The following is a 19,780-nucleotide window of genomic DNA, read 5'->3' as shown; positions in this document are numbered from 1 at the left end:
TAATCCTTACAATTTAAGCAATGTATTTGCACTTTTAACTAATTGTGATTTGTTTAAATACATTCTATTTAAAGTTTTTGCTTTCTGTTTCTTACCATTCAAATTAATGAGGGATAATCTTTATTTTGAAAAGGCCTATATTGTTTTGATTCACTTTGTATTTAATGCTTTAGAGAGTTAAAAAGACAGCCACAAAAAGCAATTTGTCTCCTGCCATCTATCTCCAGCCTTTGACAAACAGAGGCCAGGGACACCATTCCTAATCCCCTGGCTAATAGCCTTTTATGAACCTAACCTCCATGAATTTATCTAGCTCTTTTTAAAACTTTGTTATAGTCCTAGACTTCACAGCCTGCTCTGGCAAGGAGTTCCACAGGTTGACTCTGTGCTGTGTGAAGAAGAACTTTCTTTTATTAGTTTTAAACTTTCTATCCATTAATTTCATTTGGTGTCCCCTAGTTCTTCTATAATGGGAACAAATAAATCACTTTTCTTTAGTCACCCTCTCCACACCACTCATGATTTTATATGCCTCTGTCCTATCCCCCCTCAGTCTCTTATTTTCTAAACGGAAAAGTCCCAGTCTCTTTAGCCTATCCTCATATGGGACCTGTTCCAAACCCCTAATCATTTTAGTTGCCCTTTTCTGAACCTTTTCTAATGCCAAAATATCTTTTTTGAGGTGAGGAGACCACATCTGTACGCAGCTTTCAGGATGTGGGTATACTATAGTTTTATATAGGGGCAGTAAGATATTCTTTGTCTTATTTTCTATCCCTTTTAAAATAATTCCTAGCATCCTATTTGCTTTTTTGACTGTCGCTGCACACTGCATGGATGCTTTCAGAGAATGATCCACGATAACTCCAAGATCTCTTTCCTGTTTAGTTGTAGCTAAATTAGCCCCCATCATATTGTATGTATAGTTGGGGTTATTTTTTCTAATGTGCATTACGTTACACTTATCCACATTCAATTTCATTTGCCATTTTGTTGCCCAATCACTCAGTTTGGTGAGATCTTTTTGAAGTTCTTCATAGTCTGCTTTGGTCTTGACTATCTTGAACAGTTTAGTATTGTCCACAAACTTTGCCACCTCACTTCTTACCCCTTTCTCTAGATTGTTTATGAATAAGTTGAATAGGATTGATCCTAGGACTGACCCTTGGGGAACATCACGTTACATCTCTCCATTCTGAAAATTTACCATTTATTCCTACCCTTTGTTTCCTGTCTTTTAACCAGTTCGCAGTCCATGAAAGGATCTTCTCTCTTATCCCATGACAACCTAAGATTTCTCTCTTGAGTGGTAGCAGCTAATTAGATCCACCTCATTTTATATGTACAGTTGGGATTATGTTCATCTGCCACTTTGTTGCTCAGTTGCCTAGTTTTGTGAGGTCCCTTTGAAGCTCTTTACAGTCTGCTTTGGACTTCACTATCTTGGACAGTTTAGTATCATCTGCAAATTTTGCCACCTCATTGTTTACCCCTTTCTCCAGATCATTTAATAATATGTTGAATATTATTGGTCCCATTTTGGACCCCTGGGGGACATCACTAATTACCTTTCTCCATTCTGAAAACTGACCATTATTCATACCCTTTGTATCCTATCTTTTAAGCAGATATCAATTCATGAGAGGACCTTTCCTCCTATCTCATGACAGCTTACTTTGCTTAATACCTTTTGGTGAGGAACCAAAGGCTTTCTGGAAATCTAAGTACACTGTATCCACTGGATCCTCCTTGTCCACATGTTTGTTGACCCCCTCAGAGAATTCTAGTAGATTTCTCTTTACAGAAACCATGTTGACTTTTCCCCAACAAATTATGTTCATCTATGTGTTTGACAATTTTATTCTTTACTCTAGTTTCAGCTAATTTGCCTGGTACGGAAGTTAGACTTACAGGCCTGTAATTGGCAGAATCACCTCCGGAGCCCTTTTTAAACATTGGCATCACATTCGCTATCGTCCAGTTATTTGGTACAGAAGATGATTTAAAGGATAGGTTACAAACCACAGTTAATAGTTCTGCAGTTTCACATTTGAGTTCTTTCAGAACTCTTGGGTGAATTCCATCTGGTCCTGATTTATTACTGATTAATATATTTATGTGTTTCAAAACCTCCTCTAGTGACACCTCAATCTAGGACAGTTCCTCAGATTTGTCACCTAAAAAGAATGGCTCATGTTTGGGATAGAGTCCAAGCATGCTGGTGGGCCACTCCAGGTGCCAGGGTCAGAGCGAACCATCCCACCTAGCTCTTCCTTCCTGAAACTTTTTCTGGCTTGCTTGGCCATGGCCCCAGCAGATTGTGTCTCCAGCATACAAAGGCATCAATGTCAAGAGACATGATCCAGAGAGGGGGCTACTGTCAAAATGACAAAGTAGTGATCTTTTTACAGTTTGAAGAGAAATATTTTGAGATTTTATAAATCTAAATAAATTAAATAAATTCCTCTTCCTGGTTATAACCAAGAGAAGTGTAGCAGAGAGTGTGATTCTGTTTGTCTCAATAGTACTATCACACTTTCACAGGACTTACCAGTAAGTCCATTACTTTTTAAAATCACCATAATTTTACATATGGGAGCTTATTAAAGCTGATAAACTGGTAACGTGTTTATTTAAAAAAAAATTTCCATCAGCATTTTCAAAAAATCCAAACATTCCCACCATCTTTATAGCTATTTGTAACCTTCATCTCCCAAAAAAAACATAATGAACATTTAATAATTTTTTAAGGTTTTTTTTTAAACAAAATTTTTAATAAAAATATCAAAATTTGAAACGCTGGAGTTAGAGATTTACAAAATCTGGTGTGATTAATTCATAAATTAACAAAGAGATAATCTTAACTTATTTTTCTAAATAGCAGAAATTGATCTTGAATCTGTCACAGAATCTAATCTTCATAATCTTTAAAAAAATACAAAACTGTTCATATTGCTCAAACTGGGAGGAGCCTGACATAGGGCTCTGAAAAGACTTTCTGCCCACGTCTTCCATCTCTTTCACCTGCCACCCTCCTCTTCCTTCTTTCCTTTCAGTCCTCTTCTGTCACTTTTCTTCTCTTCTTTCAAAATCCTATGGTGTCGTTCCTTCCCCCATCGTTTTCTTTCTCATTTCAGTTGTAGTTGTTACTCCAGTGGCCCTCAAAACTTATTAACAGAAATGAACATCACATGATCTTGTTACTCATCTCCCTTCTTCTTCCCCCCCCCCCCCCACCCCTTTTTTCACTTGCATCTTGATCTTATTTGATTGGTAAGTGCATTTGGGCAGGAACTTGTTCTGTGCAGTGCCTAGCACACATGCAGGTATAGGTAAATAAAAATAGTATTTACTAACAACAGAGTCACATATATGCTAATTCTCCGATGGCAGAGATCAGACAGTATTTACACTTAATTATTTTGGAGCTTTCATCTGGCTGTTGAGCAAAGACTGAGTGCTGCCACTTGTCTGTTTCTAGGCAGCCGCAGCTCTCACACTCACATGTTGCCTGGCTGGCCCTAATGAAGGGAGGCATCACAAGAACAAGTATGCTCTGGCAGCCAGCCTATTGAGCGAGAGCACGGCTGATATGTGTTGCCATAGTAACAGCAGCACAAGATACAGCTGGCCACCTTCTCAGAGCAGGAACTGGAAACACTCAGGATTTATATATTAGAAATCTACAAAAATTAACACAGTAAAGGACAGTAAATACTTCTAAGTTGCTTCATTTCTTCACTCACCAGTTTCAACAGCTCTGGATTATGGGATACTATTGCTGGTGTGAAAGCATTAAACATATTATTGAACATACAACGTCTTGAGGTTGTGGCCCATAATTGGTCTTTGATCAATCATTTTATCTTTCAAAAGGAGCAGTGCTTTCATGGCAGATCATAGTGGCAGAGGGAGCAGTGATCTCTCCGATGGCTAGATCCAATCCCATGCATGGTTTTGAATATCAGAACAAGAGACCTTGAATTGGCTTCTGTTCTTAATAAAACACCAGTGCAGTCAGTAGGACAATGGGATAATGTGTTTTCAGTGACTTGTGTTTTCAAGGCTAGTTCTACATTGAAAAGTTATATCAGCATAGTTACATCAGTTTGGGCAGGGGTGGGGAACCTCAGGTCTGGGGGGCTGGATGAGGATCTGGCCCCCAAGGCTCAGGGCTCCCCTCTCCCCAGCATTGAGGAGCCTGCGCTGGTGCTTCAGCCCTCCCACTGCCCCATCGTGGGGCTAGAGCACACAAAATGTAGTTAGGGTCACCAGGTATCCGATATTTAACCGGACAGTCTGTTTTTTGCGCCCTCTGTCCAGTAAAAAAATTCAGAAAATACAGGACATGTTCAGTGTCCGGTATTTTCTGCTTTTCTGGCTTGGCGCCCAACGGAAACCTGGCGGGGGCGGGGGGAGTGGCTGGGGAGGCAGGGCCGCAATTGGTGCTGGGAGCCCTCAGCTCAGCTGGTTGCGTGCAGAAGCCTGGTGGGGGCAGGGCCAGGAGCTCCCAGCGCCAATCGTGGCCCCACCTCTCCAGACACTTCCCCTACTCCCAGCAGCAATCGGTGCTGGGAGGTTCATGTAGTCAAAATATATGATGTAGAGTGTTGATTGTTTATAATAAAGGTCCCATTCAGTGTTAACTTTTAATTTTTAGCACGTGTGTTCAGTATTTTTTGGGAAACCATCTAGCAACCCTAAATGTAGTAGGCTAGGCCTCCCTAGGCTCTGGTGTGCAAGGGAAATGTGGGGAGTGTCTCTCTCCTCAGTTGGGGGGGCCATATCAGTGAGGGTTTAGAGGTTTTTCTTTGTTTGTTTTTTGGAGGTTTTTTTGCTTCTCACATGTGTGCGGACCTTGGCTGATCTTTCTGTGGGACAGCGGCCCCTGACCCAAAAAAGGTTCCTCACATCTGAGTTAGGATATGAAAAAGAGTGCTTCTATCACTTTAGGGCTTGCCTATACTTAAATCACTACACAGTGGTTCTCAACTGGTGTACACAGAGGCCTTTCAGGGGGTACATCAACTCATCTGGATATTTGCCTAGCTTTACAATAGGCTACATGAAAAGCATTAGTGAAGTCAGTACAAACTAAAATTCCATACAATTATTTGTTTATAGTGCTCTACGTACTGTACCCTGAAGTGTAATTAGAATATTTAAATTCTAATTGATTTATTTTATAATTAGATGGTAAAATGAGAAAGTAAACAATTTTCAGTAATAGTGTGCTGTGTATTTTTATGGCTGATTTTGTTTTTTTAAGAGAGGTGTAACTTGGGGATGCACAACAAAAATCAGCCTTCTAAAAAGGGATATAGCAGTCTGGAAAAGTTGAGAGCCACTGTTCTACAGGGGCACAGCTGCCACTTCAGTGTAGACTACCTAGGTCAATGGGACAGGTTTCTTTTTGGTGAAGGTAATCCAGTTCCTCAAGACATGGTAACTAGATCAACAGACGAAGTCCTCTATTAACTTAATACTGTCTACTGCAGGTTAGGTTGGCATAGCTATGTGTCTCAGGTAGGGTCACCAGCTTGCCAGGATTGTCCTTGAGTCTCCAGAAATCAAATATTAGTTTTTAATTCAAGATTGTCATGTGATGAAACCTCTAGGAATATATCCAATCAAAATGGGAAATACTACTTTCAGGGGTGTGTTTTTTTCAAATGCCCAAGAGATACAGGAGTACTTATGTAAATTCCCAGTCCCAGTGCAGACTATCCTTCAGATAACTTTGTTCAGGGAGGTGCTGTGTTCCTTTAGTGGCAGAAAAACCCTACCATAAGAATAGTCCACAGCTACACTACAGTGCTGTGCTGGCATACTTGTGATGACATTGCTAAACTGGTATAAGTCTCTGTGGTGATAGATATGCTGCTGCATTTTCCATGGTTTGACTTATGTTGAGGGTGTGCGACTTCCTCCCTACATATAATGAGTTGCTGTAAGCAAATCTTGAGGTCACAAATGTACAGATTATTGCCATGAGTTTGGTGTCCAGCTGAACAGCCCTAATGCAGGCTTCTGACCAGCCATAAGTGAAAGTGTATTTTTTATACAACCATGACTATACGCTAGAAACAGCGAGGAGTCCCCAGAAATCCAAAGCTGTGACAGTTCTTCAAAATGCTTCCCTCTTCCAGTCAGTATTACCTCTCTTGCCTGTGATCAGCTTCAGGCAGCTGACGACGGAGAAAGCTGGGAAATGGCAACAAGTTTGGGTTGGGTAACCATGTTTTAGCAATGGGGTAGTCTGTTTTAGCAAAAACAACAAGGAGTTTGTGAGCTCCAGCCCACAAAAGCTTATGTCCAAATAAATGGGTTAGTCTTTAAGGTCCCAACAGGTCTCGTTGTTGTTTTTTGGGAGATGGCGTTGTTGGCAGCAAATATACAACAGGTAAAGCTGCATATTTTCTGCACATTCCTGGCATTTCAAATTATGGTATAAAACCAGCTTCCTTAAAGAGTTCATATAAATATTAATAAGGATGGACTAGGGCTGAGCGTTGACACCTCAGATGCATTATGAAGTTGAAGACACAGTTCCTGCACCGAACAATTTGCAATCGAAATTGACAACAAAGGAGGGGAAAGGATGGGCTGTGGAATCAAAGTGAACAAGGTGTTGAAAAGCACCCCTTTTATTATTTACATGTTTGTAGTTCTTGTGCGTGTTTGTTTCAATAAGATGCATCCACTAATTTGGCACAGGAAATTGAGATCACCGTACCTTTGCATTTGAAAATGGCCTGTTTGTTGATTGTATTTAAGTAATGATGTTTTCAATTAGGATCTGAGAGATCAACCCATTTAGAGAATCAGTTAATAAACTAAAAGTCATGAGCATGAGTGACAAAAAGGACAGATTATTTATTTTAAATTATTATTATTGCATAAATGGTTGTGTTTGTCCCAGTCTGATAAACTAGCTATTTAGAGATCATTCGCATGCTAAAAATCTAAGAAGCCAACCATTTTTAAAAAATTGGCTTTTATGTTGTGTATTCCAACACAGTGGAGATGGTTCCAGTTGTGAGGATGTAGCAAATTGTGAGAGCAACGGCTACAGAAAAGGAACAGTGAGTATCAAATAAAGTAGATTTACTACAAAACTGGGAGATCAACAATGGTTTAATGAGCTGAAACAGTTGCATATTATGTCTGAGCGAAATACATCCTATGTGCAGGAGTGACTGGTACCTGAGGGCAAGGAGGGCTAGCCATAGGGGCAGAGATGGGACGTGGGGGCACCCCATTTATCAATTACATTTTTGGCAGGATTCTGGGAGGGCAGGTGCACCTCCTGCGTGCTACCATGAGTCACCTAACCCCTGCACATAATACACTTTAAAGTAGTATATCTCTGTGCATAGTGCTTACTGGTTGCTTACTGACTTGTTAAATGTTTTTTGTCACCTTGTTTGCCCAAATCATTAGCATAGTGGCCCAGGTTTGTGTCTGTGGGTGTCAGTGAGACATAGCCTTCTTTGTGCAGGCCCATATTTATAGACTCATTTCTACAGAAATGAGCCAGATCAATGAAAGTGTATTGGCATGACAAGAATATGAGTACTGCCATTACAGTTTCATTAGGGCCTGATGTGAAGCTCACTAGCTGGTGCAGATGTTTCTAAAATAATACTGCTGGGAGTTGTCTTGACATTGGAATGCTTGGAAATCTGCCAACAGCATGTGGCCAACACGAGAACCCCGATTAAACTGAGAAAGAAGAGGAGAATGGATGTATCTCATTTTGTAGAGCACTCGGAAATGGCAATGAGTGCATTACAAGTGATAAAATATATGCAGACACAGGGCAGCATTGTATCCAGGAACCTTAGAAGTGGAGCCCAGCTATACTATTTAGAATACCATCATTATGAACTTTGTGTTACTATGTCTATACTAGAGATGTTAGATGGTGGGTGATAGAATAGTTAATTAACTGCAAGAATTCTCAGCAGTTAGCTGACTATTCTGTAATTCTCAGGGGTAGGTCCAGTAGCCAGTGCAGCAGCCAGTGCACTCTACCTCCATTCCCAGTGAGCCCCCTGCCAACTCATGCTGCTGCCTCTGATACAGCATGGGGTGCCAGGCAGGAGCCGGTCCACAAGAGAAGCCAGTTTGAAAACCAGTTCCCTGCACAGACCAGCTGCCTGCCACCTGCTTTGCGGTAGCCTCCCCTGACCTGCTCCTCACCACGCTCTCCCTCTAATAGAGGCAGCAGTGGAAGTGTGGGGAGAAGGCAGCACTGTGGAGCTGGTGCTGGGGGCAATCAGCTTTTAAGCCAGCTTCTACCCAGCACTGGCTCCTGCTTCCCCTCCATTGCTGCCTCCATTGCTGATACAGAGGCATCAGGGAAGGAGAATGCAAGTAGTCGACTGGATTAACCGATAAGCCTAGGCTTCTCGGTTAATCATCTAATCGACTACTCATTGACAGCCCTAGTCCATACTGCAGTGTAAGCCCAGGCACAAAGCTAACCCAATTTGTGTTGATACTACAACTGAGTTAATCCAGGCTCAGACCCAGGGTCCCAGGACCCTACAGGCTTACAATGTACAAGCTCAAGTCAAGCCAGGATCCAGGGTTTGAACCCTATTGCTTTGCAGTGTAGCCACAGTCGAGCTTAACTCAGGCCTATAAGTATCCCACAGTTCCATGGGATAGCTTCCTTAGTCCTCTGTGTACCAACAATCTGCAGTCCACTCTGTTGAAAATGGAAGCCCCCATCCCAGCTTCCTTGGCAAACAGCAGCCGCTCAGCAGCAGTGGCAGTAACCTATTCTGGTCTGATCACTGTTCTACAAACACACTTTTATAGAGCCTCCTAGGGTTGCAGTGGAGAGTGAACCTATCAAGCCTTTTACAAAACAAGCTGCTTCCTGGTGAAGTGCAGAGTGAACAGTAAAGTTTTCTCACAGTGCATTTCTGTTGTAGGGCAGAGCAGTATCATTTGGGGAGAGTGGGGGCAGGAGGGACTCTGGGATATGTTTTCTTTGACACTGTCCCCAGAGTCCTAGATTTCAGCATGAGTTAGAAATGTCTTAACATAGATTGAGGTGTCATTAGAGGAGATTTTTGGAACAAACTGATAAACTAAACAGTCATAAATCACCAGGACCAGATGGCATTTACCCAAGAGTAAATTCATTCATTCATTTCAGAACTCAAATGTGAAATTGCAGAACTATTAACTGTGGTTTGCAACCTAAACTTTAAATCAGTGGTGACGACCTGCGGCCGCCTGGTTATATGTGGCCCACTGAGGTTCTACCTGTGGCCCGAACACCTCGGCTATGTCTACACTGGCTTGATCTTGCGCCAGAGCTATGCAAATGAGGCTAAGCGTGGAATATCGCTGAGCCTCATTTTCGTATATAATGAGCTGCCATTTTTGCGGAAGAGGCTCTTGCACCAGAAGGAGCTGTCTACACGGCCCCTTCTTGTACAAGAAAAACCCTCTTGCTCAATGCCGTTATTCCTGAAAATAATCAGCGTTGGATTAGGAAGTGCAGAGCTCCAGTTCCCCGGTATATGAGAGGGGGTGGGGGAAGGAGGCAGACGGGGTGCATGGGCCACAGGTGGAGTTCCAGTGGGCTGTTGGCTACAGTTTGCCTTATGCTGATTTTCAATCCTGTGGCCCACTCACTAGTCTTGGATGCCCATCACTATTATATAGACTTTGGAAACCTATTTTCAGCTCCTAATGTGGTATGTACACATACAATTCACAAAGCTGTTGGTGATCAGGGTGACACTGGCTTTTAATTGAGACCTCTCAGGACAAACTTTTCGGAATTAGAATGTACATGTCAGGTCCCAGTGATCTCCGTAACCCCTTTGCAGCCCCTTGCTAGTTGCCCTTAAGAGGTTCTTGGGTCCCACGCACTTCTAAGGTCTTGCATCTGCCATAATAGGTATTGGAACAAAAATTCCCAAGGTGAAATATGTAACATTAGATTTACCTGGTGTTGCTTGGGTCCTTCAGGACAGGAGTCAGGGTTGTGGGAAGAGAAGGGGCTCTGGACAGGGGGTTGGGAGGTGTGTGTAGAAGATAAGGGAAAGGGGTGGGGAGCAGGCATACAGCATGGGGTAGGGGCATCCCAGGGCAATGGAGTTCTCACAGCCTGGTGCTGGCTGCTGCCTTGGGCCAAGCTGGGGCAGTGTGGGCTGTGCTGCCTAGCTGCCCCACAACACTCCAAAGCTGTCGGGGTGGTGTGATCTCTCCCCAGGGCTGGCCAGACCAACGGAGGCTGTGCTCTCCAGTCACTGGCTGCTGTGTGGCTTTCCAGGGCTGTCAGGAAGGTGGGGGCATGCTAACTTGCATGCCCACCTGTGGTCATTAGTGAGTATAATTGTCCCTGTTTTTACAGCCCTCCCTTTCCATTTGATTGTTTCCAGTCTGATATCAGCTTCCAGACAGAGAGAGACAAATTTGGAACCCCTTTGCCTGAATTCAAGAGATTTTCTTCTTGGGAGCAAGAATTAGGAAAGACACACTCCTATAAAGTTGTAAGTTTAGGCATTCAGTAATCAAGAAAATTAACTCCTGCTTGTTGTGATTGTTTTGCAGACCCTTTTGTTTTGTTTGCATTCTCTAGGTTGCGTTACTTGCTGATGAGTATTGTAACTACTGTCAGGATGTTTTACAGAACTTGCGAAACAAAGAACTTGACCAGGTATGCCTTCATTTTTAACAACAGATCTGTAAATATGAGCATTAGTGATTTATTTAAATGACAGAAATATTGCAATGACAAAATTATCTCCATGTAGTTCTCCTACATTATGCCATCTGATCATATATGCAAACTGGGCACTCAGTTAAATCATTCTGGAATACTTTGACATGACATGTATGTTGTAGGGGCCAAATTAGAGATCCAGGCCCAGATCCTCAAAACTATGTAGGTGCTTGTTGCAGGGTCGTGATTATACCTTCCTTTTGAAGGGGAGGTGATGGCTCAGTAGCTCTGTGGTTACAACATTCTGGTCACGCCTAGCAACCCAATTGCCTGGCCTAGCAGCCAGAGTAATTAGAATCTCCCTTGGCTATAGGAAAGCATGGCCTAGTGGTCCAAGTCAATACGTAACAACACTTAATTGGAGGGCAGTATGGCCCAATGGCCTAGTCACAGGACAGTGTTGCCTAATGGCTGGAGTCAGTATACATCAGCCCCTAATCCTAAGACAGTGTGGCCCAATGGCCTAGATGTTTGTCTGGGCACCAGAGTCTCTGCTCCCATGGGCCAGGTTCCAGGCTGGTCCACAGCAAGGGCTAGCACATCACATCCTTCCTCCTCAGCAGTCAGTCCAGTCTGAGCTGGGCTTTTATTCAATGGTAGTTGGAGCGTGTTCAGCAATGTCTGGTAAGCAAGGCTTCTGCAGCTAAGAGCACTGTCTTAATCCCTTCATCTTCAGTGCAGGGTTTGATTATTCCATGACCGTGCCTAATTCCCATTGAATTTAAAATGAGTTTGGGCAGATGGAGAGTACTGAAAGGGAAAAAAAAATGTTTGGTCGATCTCAGAAAACTAAGAAGAACAAGACATCTACTAAACTTACCTTAGATTTTGGCTGGTTTGTGTTTAAAAACAGGTTGGTTGTGGGGATAATTTACAGAATTGTTCTTGAAAAAGGCCAAGTTCTTATTTAGCCGGTTTTCTCCGTATCTGTGGACATATTTACATTACTGCTCATTTGTCTCTCTTCTTCCTCCTTTAAAGCAAACTTCATGCCCACGATCTCCTTCTGACTTTAAGGGCAATCCAAGATCTACCCTGCTCCTTCCCCAAGGCCTCACCCCTTCTCTGAAGCCCTGCCCTACTCTCACTCCATCTCTCCCCCATCACTTTCACTGGGCTCAGGCAGGGAGTTGGATACCAGAGGAGGTTCTCTGCCTACCCCAACCCCACACCACTCCCAGAAGGGGCCTCAACGTGTCTGTGACCTTGGGGGTGGAGGGCAGGTGATGTGGCCCTGCACACTGCCCTTCTCTGCTGGCCTGCCCCCTCAGCTCCCATTGGCCACAATTCTCCATTCCCGAGTTGTGGAGGCAATGCTTGTAGGCAGGAGCAGTGCACGGAACCTTCTGCCCTCTCCGCCCCGAGCCATGCTGGCCACTTCCAGGAAGAGGCCGGTGGTGTGGAGCAGTCCTGCTCCAACACTGGAGATTGCGAATGACTGGGAGACTCCCCAGGCTCAACCAGTTAATCCTGATTGACTCGGTGACCAATGTTTTAAAGTTTAACTTGCATCCTGAGGCAGGGCCATCCCTAAGCGGCTGTGGGGTCCAGGGCACCCCATCCCAGGCACAGGGCCCGTGGAACCCATACACTCCCTACTCCACCCTTCCCTCAAGCCCCCACCCTGCTCCACCCCACCCCTTCCCACCTCTGTTCTGCCTCCATTGCACCTATTCCCCAAAGCCCCCAAGGGACACAACCTGCGGGATTACTGGGGAACCTGGTGCAGCATGAGAGCCAGGGTCAGGCCCCGTAGCACTCACCACAGTGGCCTAGAGATGGCAGCAGAGCAGAGCAGGCTTCCACTGTCATGATGAGTGCAAGGGAGGGGAAAGCCAGACTCCCGCTGCCTTGCTTCAGATTCCCCAAGTAATTGCCCAGGCCACCCTCAGATCCAGAAGTCCTGTCCGTAGGACAGTGAGGCAGAGCTACCTAAAGCATTGGGCCTCGGGCAGAAACCCTGAACCATCCTATGGATGGGACAACTCTGCCCTGAGGTTGTTCTAACCTAGGTCAGAATGAGGGTTCGGAGGGAACCAGGAGGAGAACTAAGGAAGCATGGTCAGTTCCATCAGAGCTCCTCCCTCCGCCGCATTGAGGAGTGTAGTGTTGTTTGCATTAAGTCTACCATGCCACAAGTGCAAGTTTAATGAAAATTAACTAAGGAATTTGTGCAATAGGTGGAAAACCTTATCATGTCTTTCTGGAAGTCTTTGCAGCCTGAAACAATAATGCTTATGTCACTGCCAGATGTATGCCAGCTGTTTAAATGCTATGATAGACAGCTGTTCAAGGTACTTTAGACACAGTTGTTTATTGCAATTATTTTGCTGTTAATGTCTCAACTAGAATTGCTGAAAATATATGAATATAGTTGTTTATTGTGCCTCTATACCAGGGAAATACCACCTGAATCTTAAAAGTCTGTTCTTTACACTTTATTGAAACACTATGGCTGAGGTTTTTGGATGAACTCATTGGAGGCTGACACCCAACACTCATTGAATTTCCATAGGCACTGTTAAAAGATCTAGCCTGCATCAGTGGAACCTGCTTTTATGATCTTCTGTCACAGGGCAGTGCACCAAGAGGGAGGGCATAGTTGAGTCTCTGGGGGCTCTTGAAATCACATCCTAACCCCATATATACAGTAATTGAGCTGCTGTCAAACACATGGCTCTCTTGCTAGGAGCATACAGCCTGGGGCTAAGCTCTTCTTTCATTGGGGCAGTTCAGCCTAGCAGCCAGAGTCAACAGCAGCAGGTGCAGGCCCCATAAGTTGGGTATTGAGGAGGGTATATGGGGACCCAGGGCCTCCCTACTCCACCAGGTCCCAGCCCAGGGCCCTAGTAGCAGTGGCATGGTCTACCACTAGCTTGGCAGGGAATCTTTCTGCAACATACCAAGCTATCCAGGCTCTAATTGCCCATCCTGGGCTACTGTCTACTTGCCTCCACCAGACTCCTTCCTCTAGGTCACCATCACCTGGGGCCTTACTAGCCGGTCTCCAGGTCTGGTCCAGCCCCACTAGCAGTTACCCCCAGGCCCTGTTCAGCAGCCAGCCCAGACTGAGCTTCTCTCCAAACCTTTATACCTGGGCTGCAATCTGAGCATACCCAGTATGGCTGGAGAGATGGGGAACCTTCTTCAGCCAGGTGAGCCTGGTTAACCCTTGTTTTCCCAGGCAGGGCTGGTATACCCCATCACACCTTCTAACATGAGGTTCAATGCGACTGATGAAGAATGAATACTGGATTGGTGCCATTTAAAAATATATATATGTTGGTCCTTTTACAGCAGTATATGCTTTTAGTGAAACTTCCACATTGAAACATGCAGTTCTTCATTCATAAGCATTTACCTTTTACTTGAAATTGGCCATCATAATAATATTTGATGACTAATTAAAGAAATGATAGTCAGGCTTTTATAGTTAGGATAGTTAACTAGGTCATTAAACTCAGTGGGAGTTTTCCATTGACTTTAGTGGAAGCAGGAACAGGACCATGTATTATGCAGATTGAGGCTACCAATATAAGTTTGTTTTATGATCTTAGAAACATCTGTAACAAGCCACAATAATCTATTTTCCCTATGAACCTTTGTATTAGGAAATGGAGAGCATTCTCCTTGATGACTTCCTGGAAGATGTTTCTATACAATATTTGAAGTCAGTCAGATTGTTCAGTAAAAACGTTAAACTTTGGCTGCTCACTGTTTGGGAAGATCTTCCACTATTACTACGGATTTCCAAAATAAAAGGTATGCAGCAGTAATGGAGTGAGTAGATGTATAGAATTTGTCCAAAACTTTATAACAAATCCATTTTTAGACTCTACCTACAGTGGAAAAAAAACCCTGATACTAAACCATTTTTAAAATATACTTTTAAACTCTTTCAGGTGGTATAATTTTGATACTTGTGAGGAATGGGATTAATTTGGTTGTAACCAAAAATAAGTAGCCCTGCCCAAATTTGTAAAAATAATTCTAACCAAATTATGTCCAGTCTATGCTAAATGATGTTAAGTAAGAATTTAATTTTTTTTAAAAACTTGTGCGTTGGCATGGTCTCTTTGGCAGTGTTGTTGATTATGAATAATGTGCAGAGAAGGTAGATCATAGTTTAAAAAGCTGAAAGTAATAGTGAGGTCCATCTTAAAGTTATAGTACAACACCAGTATTTTGATAACTAAATTACAGATAAATAGTGACACCATTTTGTAAAATGTAACAAACTTCAAAGTTCCTATTCGTTTTATTAAATTATTACATGCAGGGTTAGTAGCATCATCTATTACTAAGGTTGCCCAACACTTCACATTAAAAGGCTATATCTATATTGACAAGATTTTGTGCAAATACTCTTTAACGCAAGAGTTTTTGCATTAGAGTATTTGAGTAAGAGAGCGTCTACACTGGCATGTGCCTTTGCGCAAAAGATGTGCTTTTGCGCAAGAGCATCCGTGCCAGTGTAGATGTTCTCTTGCGCAAGAAAGCTCCGATGGCCATTTTAAACATCGGGCTTTCTTGCGCAAGACGTTGATGTTGCCTGTCTACACTGGCCTCTTGCGCAAGAACAATTGCTCCCTGAGCGGGAACGTCAGAGTACTTGTGCAAGAAGCACTGATTTTATACATTAGAACGTCAGTGTTCTTGCGCAAGCACTCGCGGCCAGTGTAGACAGGTGCCAAGATTTTGCACAAAAGTGGCCGCTTTTGTGCAAAATCTTGCCAATGTAGACGTAGCCTAAGAGTTTTTTCAGTTGTTTTCAGTTTCCAAAACTTGAAAAATGTGGGTTGAAATTTTCCATGGTAGGTATCTGCCTTAAGTTGAATTTTTTTGGAAAATGAGGGGCAACAGATCAGCATTTTACAAAAATGAGGCTAGGGGAAAACATGTTGTTTTGTCCATGTTAAAAAAATTGAGGTATTTTCTTTATCATCATCATAGAACGTTGGAGCCTCAGACATGTATGAGAAACCCCCTGTGCTAGATGCTATACAAACATGGAACAAAAAAAAAACAATTCCTGCCCTAAAGAGCTTGCAATATAAGACCAGAAGCCACAGATGGAGCAGTACAAGGAAACAATGGGCCAATATTGGCCAGCATGATAGGCATCAGTTTCAACACACTGGAAACCTAATTGTCAGGGTTTTTTTGTAGGCCTTACAGCAAAATAAAGTTTTAGGGAGGGGTTTGAAGGTACATAATGAGGTCACTTTGTGGATTTTTTACAGGAAGTATTTCCCAAGCATGAAAGGTAGCATGGCTGAAAGCATATAGATATTTGTTTTAAAATGTAAGAAGTGTAGGGTTGCCAGATACTTAAAAAACAACAAAAAAAACCCGAACATGGTGGGGAAAAAAGTTGGTTGAACAAAAAAAAAGGGGGGAGGGGGACCAAAGTTGTTGAGCAAAAAAACCCCAAAAAGGCACAAAAGAAAGAGGCACTGCACCTTTAAATCCCTCCGCTCACTGCTTTCCCCCCCCCCCCCCCCCCAGCAACTTTTCATCATTGCAGAATGAGAGATGATAGGTGGGGTGGGGATAGGTCATGAAGGGCCTTGAAAGTGAAGACAAGTGGTTTAGGTTTGATATTATAGCAGAGAGGGAGCCAGTGAAGGGATGCAAAGACAGGGGTGACATAGCCAACAGCTAAGGAAATGATCTTTGCATCAGAATTGTGAATGGGTAGCAACAGGGCAAGATGGCATTGGTCAGTGTCAGGGAAGATGGTGTTGCAGTAATAGAGCTGCAAGATGATGAGAGCTTGGACATGAGTTTTAGCTGTGTGGATGGATAGGAAAGGCTGTATCTTAAAAGCACTATGCAGAAAGAATCTGCAAGACTTTAGGCATAGGCTGACTGGGAGGAGCTAGAAAGAAGTCTGAATTGAGGATGATACCCAGTCTATAGGACTTAAGAAGTTGGTTGTGCCCACAAAAGCTCATGATGCCATCTACATTTTTGTTAGTCCCCAAGGTGCTACAGGACTATGTTGTTTTTTAAGTTTTTTCTATTACAGACTAACACAGCTACCCCTCTGAAACTAGCAGAGAAAAGGGAAGTTTTGTCCAGTGATTGAGAAAGGCAATAGTAGAAAGGGATGGGTAGAGAATGAGGAATTATTTTCTGCCTTGTTGAGCTTGAGTGGATGGCTAGACAGCCACAAGGTGATGTCTGAGAGACAAGCTGAGACATTAGTTTGGAGTAATACTTTAGCACAGTGGTTTTCAAACTCAGGGTCATGGTCCCGTACTGATTTGTGCCTGATATTCTGTAACCGCCACTGAGTGGATTTGAACCTGGGACCTCTGAAGCAGAGTACAAGAGCGGCTACCCTCTGAGCTAAAAGCTAGCTGGATCCCAGCCCATGCTGTAGAGGTCTCTTGATTTTAACTGTTGCTGTGGACTAGGTACCACTTGCATTGCTCAGTAACCACACTAGGTGTGTGGGTTACAATTCCACTGGGTCTCGTTGCTGCAGAGTAATCAGGTGATCAGCAGGGGTGCTAAGGCAGACTGCTGTACCATACCGCGCCCCAGAAGTGGCTGGCAGAAAACCCGGCTTCTAGGTGTGTGGGAGTAGAGAGTGCACAGGGCTCATGCATGCCCCTACCCTGAGCACTAGCTCCTCACTCCTATTGGCTGGGGACCTGCTGCTGGCTGCTTCTGGGGTGCAACATGGTCTGCAATGCCAGGAGAGGCATGAAGCCTGCCTTAACAGTCCCGATGCACTGCTGACCAGGAGCTGCAGAAGGTAAGCCCCTCCTGCTTCATCCCTGACTCCCCCCGCTCCAAAGTTAGAGACCCCCCTCCCCAAACTCTCATCAGCCTCAATCCGGAGCCCACACTCTATTTAAATTATGTGGGGTCACGGGCATCAACAATTTTCTTCAACTGGGTCATGAGAAAAAATGGTTGAAAACCACTGCTCTATCATGCCTTGACATTTGACCAAGGGAGAGGAGGCAACTTTGTGTTAGGGGTGTGCCTCATGTTGTTCATGTGAAAATAAGCCCAAATTTGCTCAAGTTATAAATCTTGGAAAAATTTCAGTTTGCACATGCTTGCTACTAGATTAGCAAGAGCTTATCAGATAAAATCTCTGAAAATTCTGTATTCCCTGGGCTTGCTTCATGCCCTCACAGCTCCTAATAGAGCGACCAAACATCCTGATTTTATAAGGACAGTCCTGCTATTTAGGGCTTTTAAAAAATATATATGCTCCTATTGCCTCCCACTCCCTAGTCCTGATTTTTCACACTTTCTATCTGGTCACTCTAGCTTCAATTGCTGCCAGACTGCGTATGTGCCATCCCCACAGGCGACTGAACATGCTCCAGACCAGAGCTACTAGGGTGAAGATAGATTTTAATAACAGCTGCTCCTGGCTGCTGTAGGCTGGGGTGGGAGCTGATACCAGAACGGTGAGCCTGTCTCGCCTGGGCTTTTATGAATTTGTTTGCTGGAAGCCAGGAAATGTGGAGGAGGAAGCCATCTGCTTCAAGTAAAAGGGCATAACAACAGATGATAGATGGAGAAAAACGAGTAGATTGGATTAAGGCATCTGCTGAGCTGGAACTGTACAGAGGAGTAAACTGTAAATGTGAGTTCAAGGGGAAAGAGTAGGACTGGGAGCCAGTGAGGGGAATGGATTTGGCAGAATAGGGAGACATTTGATTGTGTTGGGAGGGAGCACTGAGGGCGTATGATGAGGGGATTGGTGTAGACTGGGACTGGCTTCACAAAGAGACTGAGACAATGAAGAAGGGAGGGTGTTTTTTTTACCATTGGGCCAATTGTTCCTTGGTACCAGACCCAAGCTCAGAAGGTCCCTGTTTTTTCTCCCTTCCTCCCAGCTGTTGTGTGCAGTGGAAGCTTGCAGGGCAGGATGAGACCAAACTACCCTGGGAGCTGTAGTTCCTTAGCCAGCTCCCTGACAGACAGCTGGCCCTGGAGCACGAAAGGGACTACATTTCCCAGCATTCCTTTGGCAGCTAGCAACAGGAGAGGGAGAAGGAGGGTTTAGGGGAAGCTGTGAGCCCTGCACAGCAGCTTGCTGTGACTGGAGGGCTGGCTGCTGGAAGAGGTGGGGCTGTGAGTGGGGAGCATGTGTGCACAGGGAGTGAGCAGCTGTGGCCCAGATCTCACCCTCAGAAGCCTTCCCAGACTGGATTAGGGATGTTAGTGGCCTCAGTTTTCTGCCCCCAAGGGCAGTGTGTGGACCGCTCTAGGAGAGGTTAATATGATAAGTGAGGGAGGGAAGGCTCTACAGAGGGTCTGGGCAGCTTTAGCTATAAATGCCAGGCACATAGCAGGATTTCTGTTTCCACAGCCATGGAAGCAGAAATGGGCTTTTCCTTTCCTGTTTTATCTAACGCTCAGAAGGAGAATCTAGCTCCTGCCTTCTAGATTTGAACAGGAGTGCTCAAATATAATTTGGGCGGCTGTTACATCATTTCTCCAAAATCAAATACTGATCCACTGCAATTTGTTGTAGAAAAAAATAGGATAAAATTGAGCAACAAATGCTGGCATCTTCCCAGTGCTAACTGGGACTGGAATTGCTATTTTCAACTGCCATTATCAGTTGTTTTTTTTTTTTTTTTTTTTTTTTAAGTTTTCTTCTTTTCAAAAGAAGACAGTAATATTGCATCAGTAGGGTTACCAGGTAGTCATAAAAAAAATACCGGACACGCTACATGTGGGGAGGGGTGGAGGTGCTGGCCGGGAGGGAGGGGCGGGAAACAGAGCTAATGGGGGGGGGTAACGGGGCTGGCCAGGGGAGATGGGGGGCCCAACAGGAAGTAGGGCTGGTCAGTGGGGGGGAGGGGTCAGGTGGAACGGAGCTGGCCACGGGATATCGGGAGGAGGGGGCGGCCAGTGGAGGCAGAGCTGGCCAGAGGAGCTCAGGAGGAGGAGGAGGGGAGAACTGGCCGCCGGAAGCAGGGATGGCAGGGGAAGATCCGGAGCAGGAACAGGCCAGCGGGAGGCAGAGCTGGCAGTGGGGGGGAGGAC

General features: G+C 44.3%; 1 protein-coding gene across 2 annotated transcripts in view; it reads left to right on the top strand.

Annotated features, from left to right (window-relative positions):
* The window catches only part of RFX8 (regulatory factor X8), a 66,997-nt gene that overhangs the window by 20,359 nt on the left and 26,858 nt on the right, over positions 1-19,780 (top strand). Inside the window, exons 5-9 of one of the 2 annotated variants that reach the window (XM_075917233.1) lie at positions 7,022-7,085; positions 10,410-10,520; positions 10,610-10,687; positions 12,934-13,047; positions 14,365-14,515. In XM_075917233.1, coding sequence (XP_075773348.1) covers positions 7,022-7,085; positions 10,410-10,520; positions 10,610-10,687; positions 12,934-13,047; positions 14,365-14,515 — 518 coding nt within the window. Of the gene's footprint in view, positions 1-7,021; positions 7,086-10,409; positions 10,521-10,609; positions 10,688-12,933; positions 13,048-14,364; positions 14,516-18,164; positions 18,369-19,780 lie in introns of those variants that run through there. The other variant, XM_075917242.1, reaches the window with a different exon arrangement.

Source organism: Pelodiscus sinensis, chromosome 1 (genome assembly GCF_049634645.1).
Source record: "Pelodiscus sinensis isolate JC-2024 chromosome 1, ASM4963464v1, whole genome shotgun sequence".
Lineage (NCBI taxonomy): Eukaryota > Metazoa > Chordata > Testudines > Trionychidae > Pelodiscus > Pelodiscus sinensis.
This window is presented reverse-complemented; position numbering and strand designations above follow the sequence as displayed.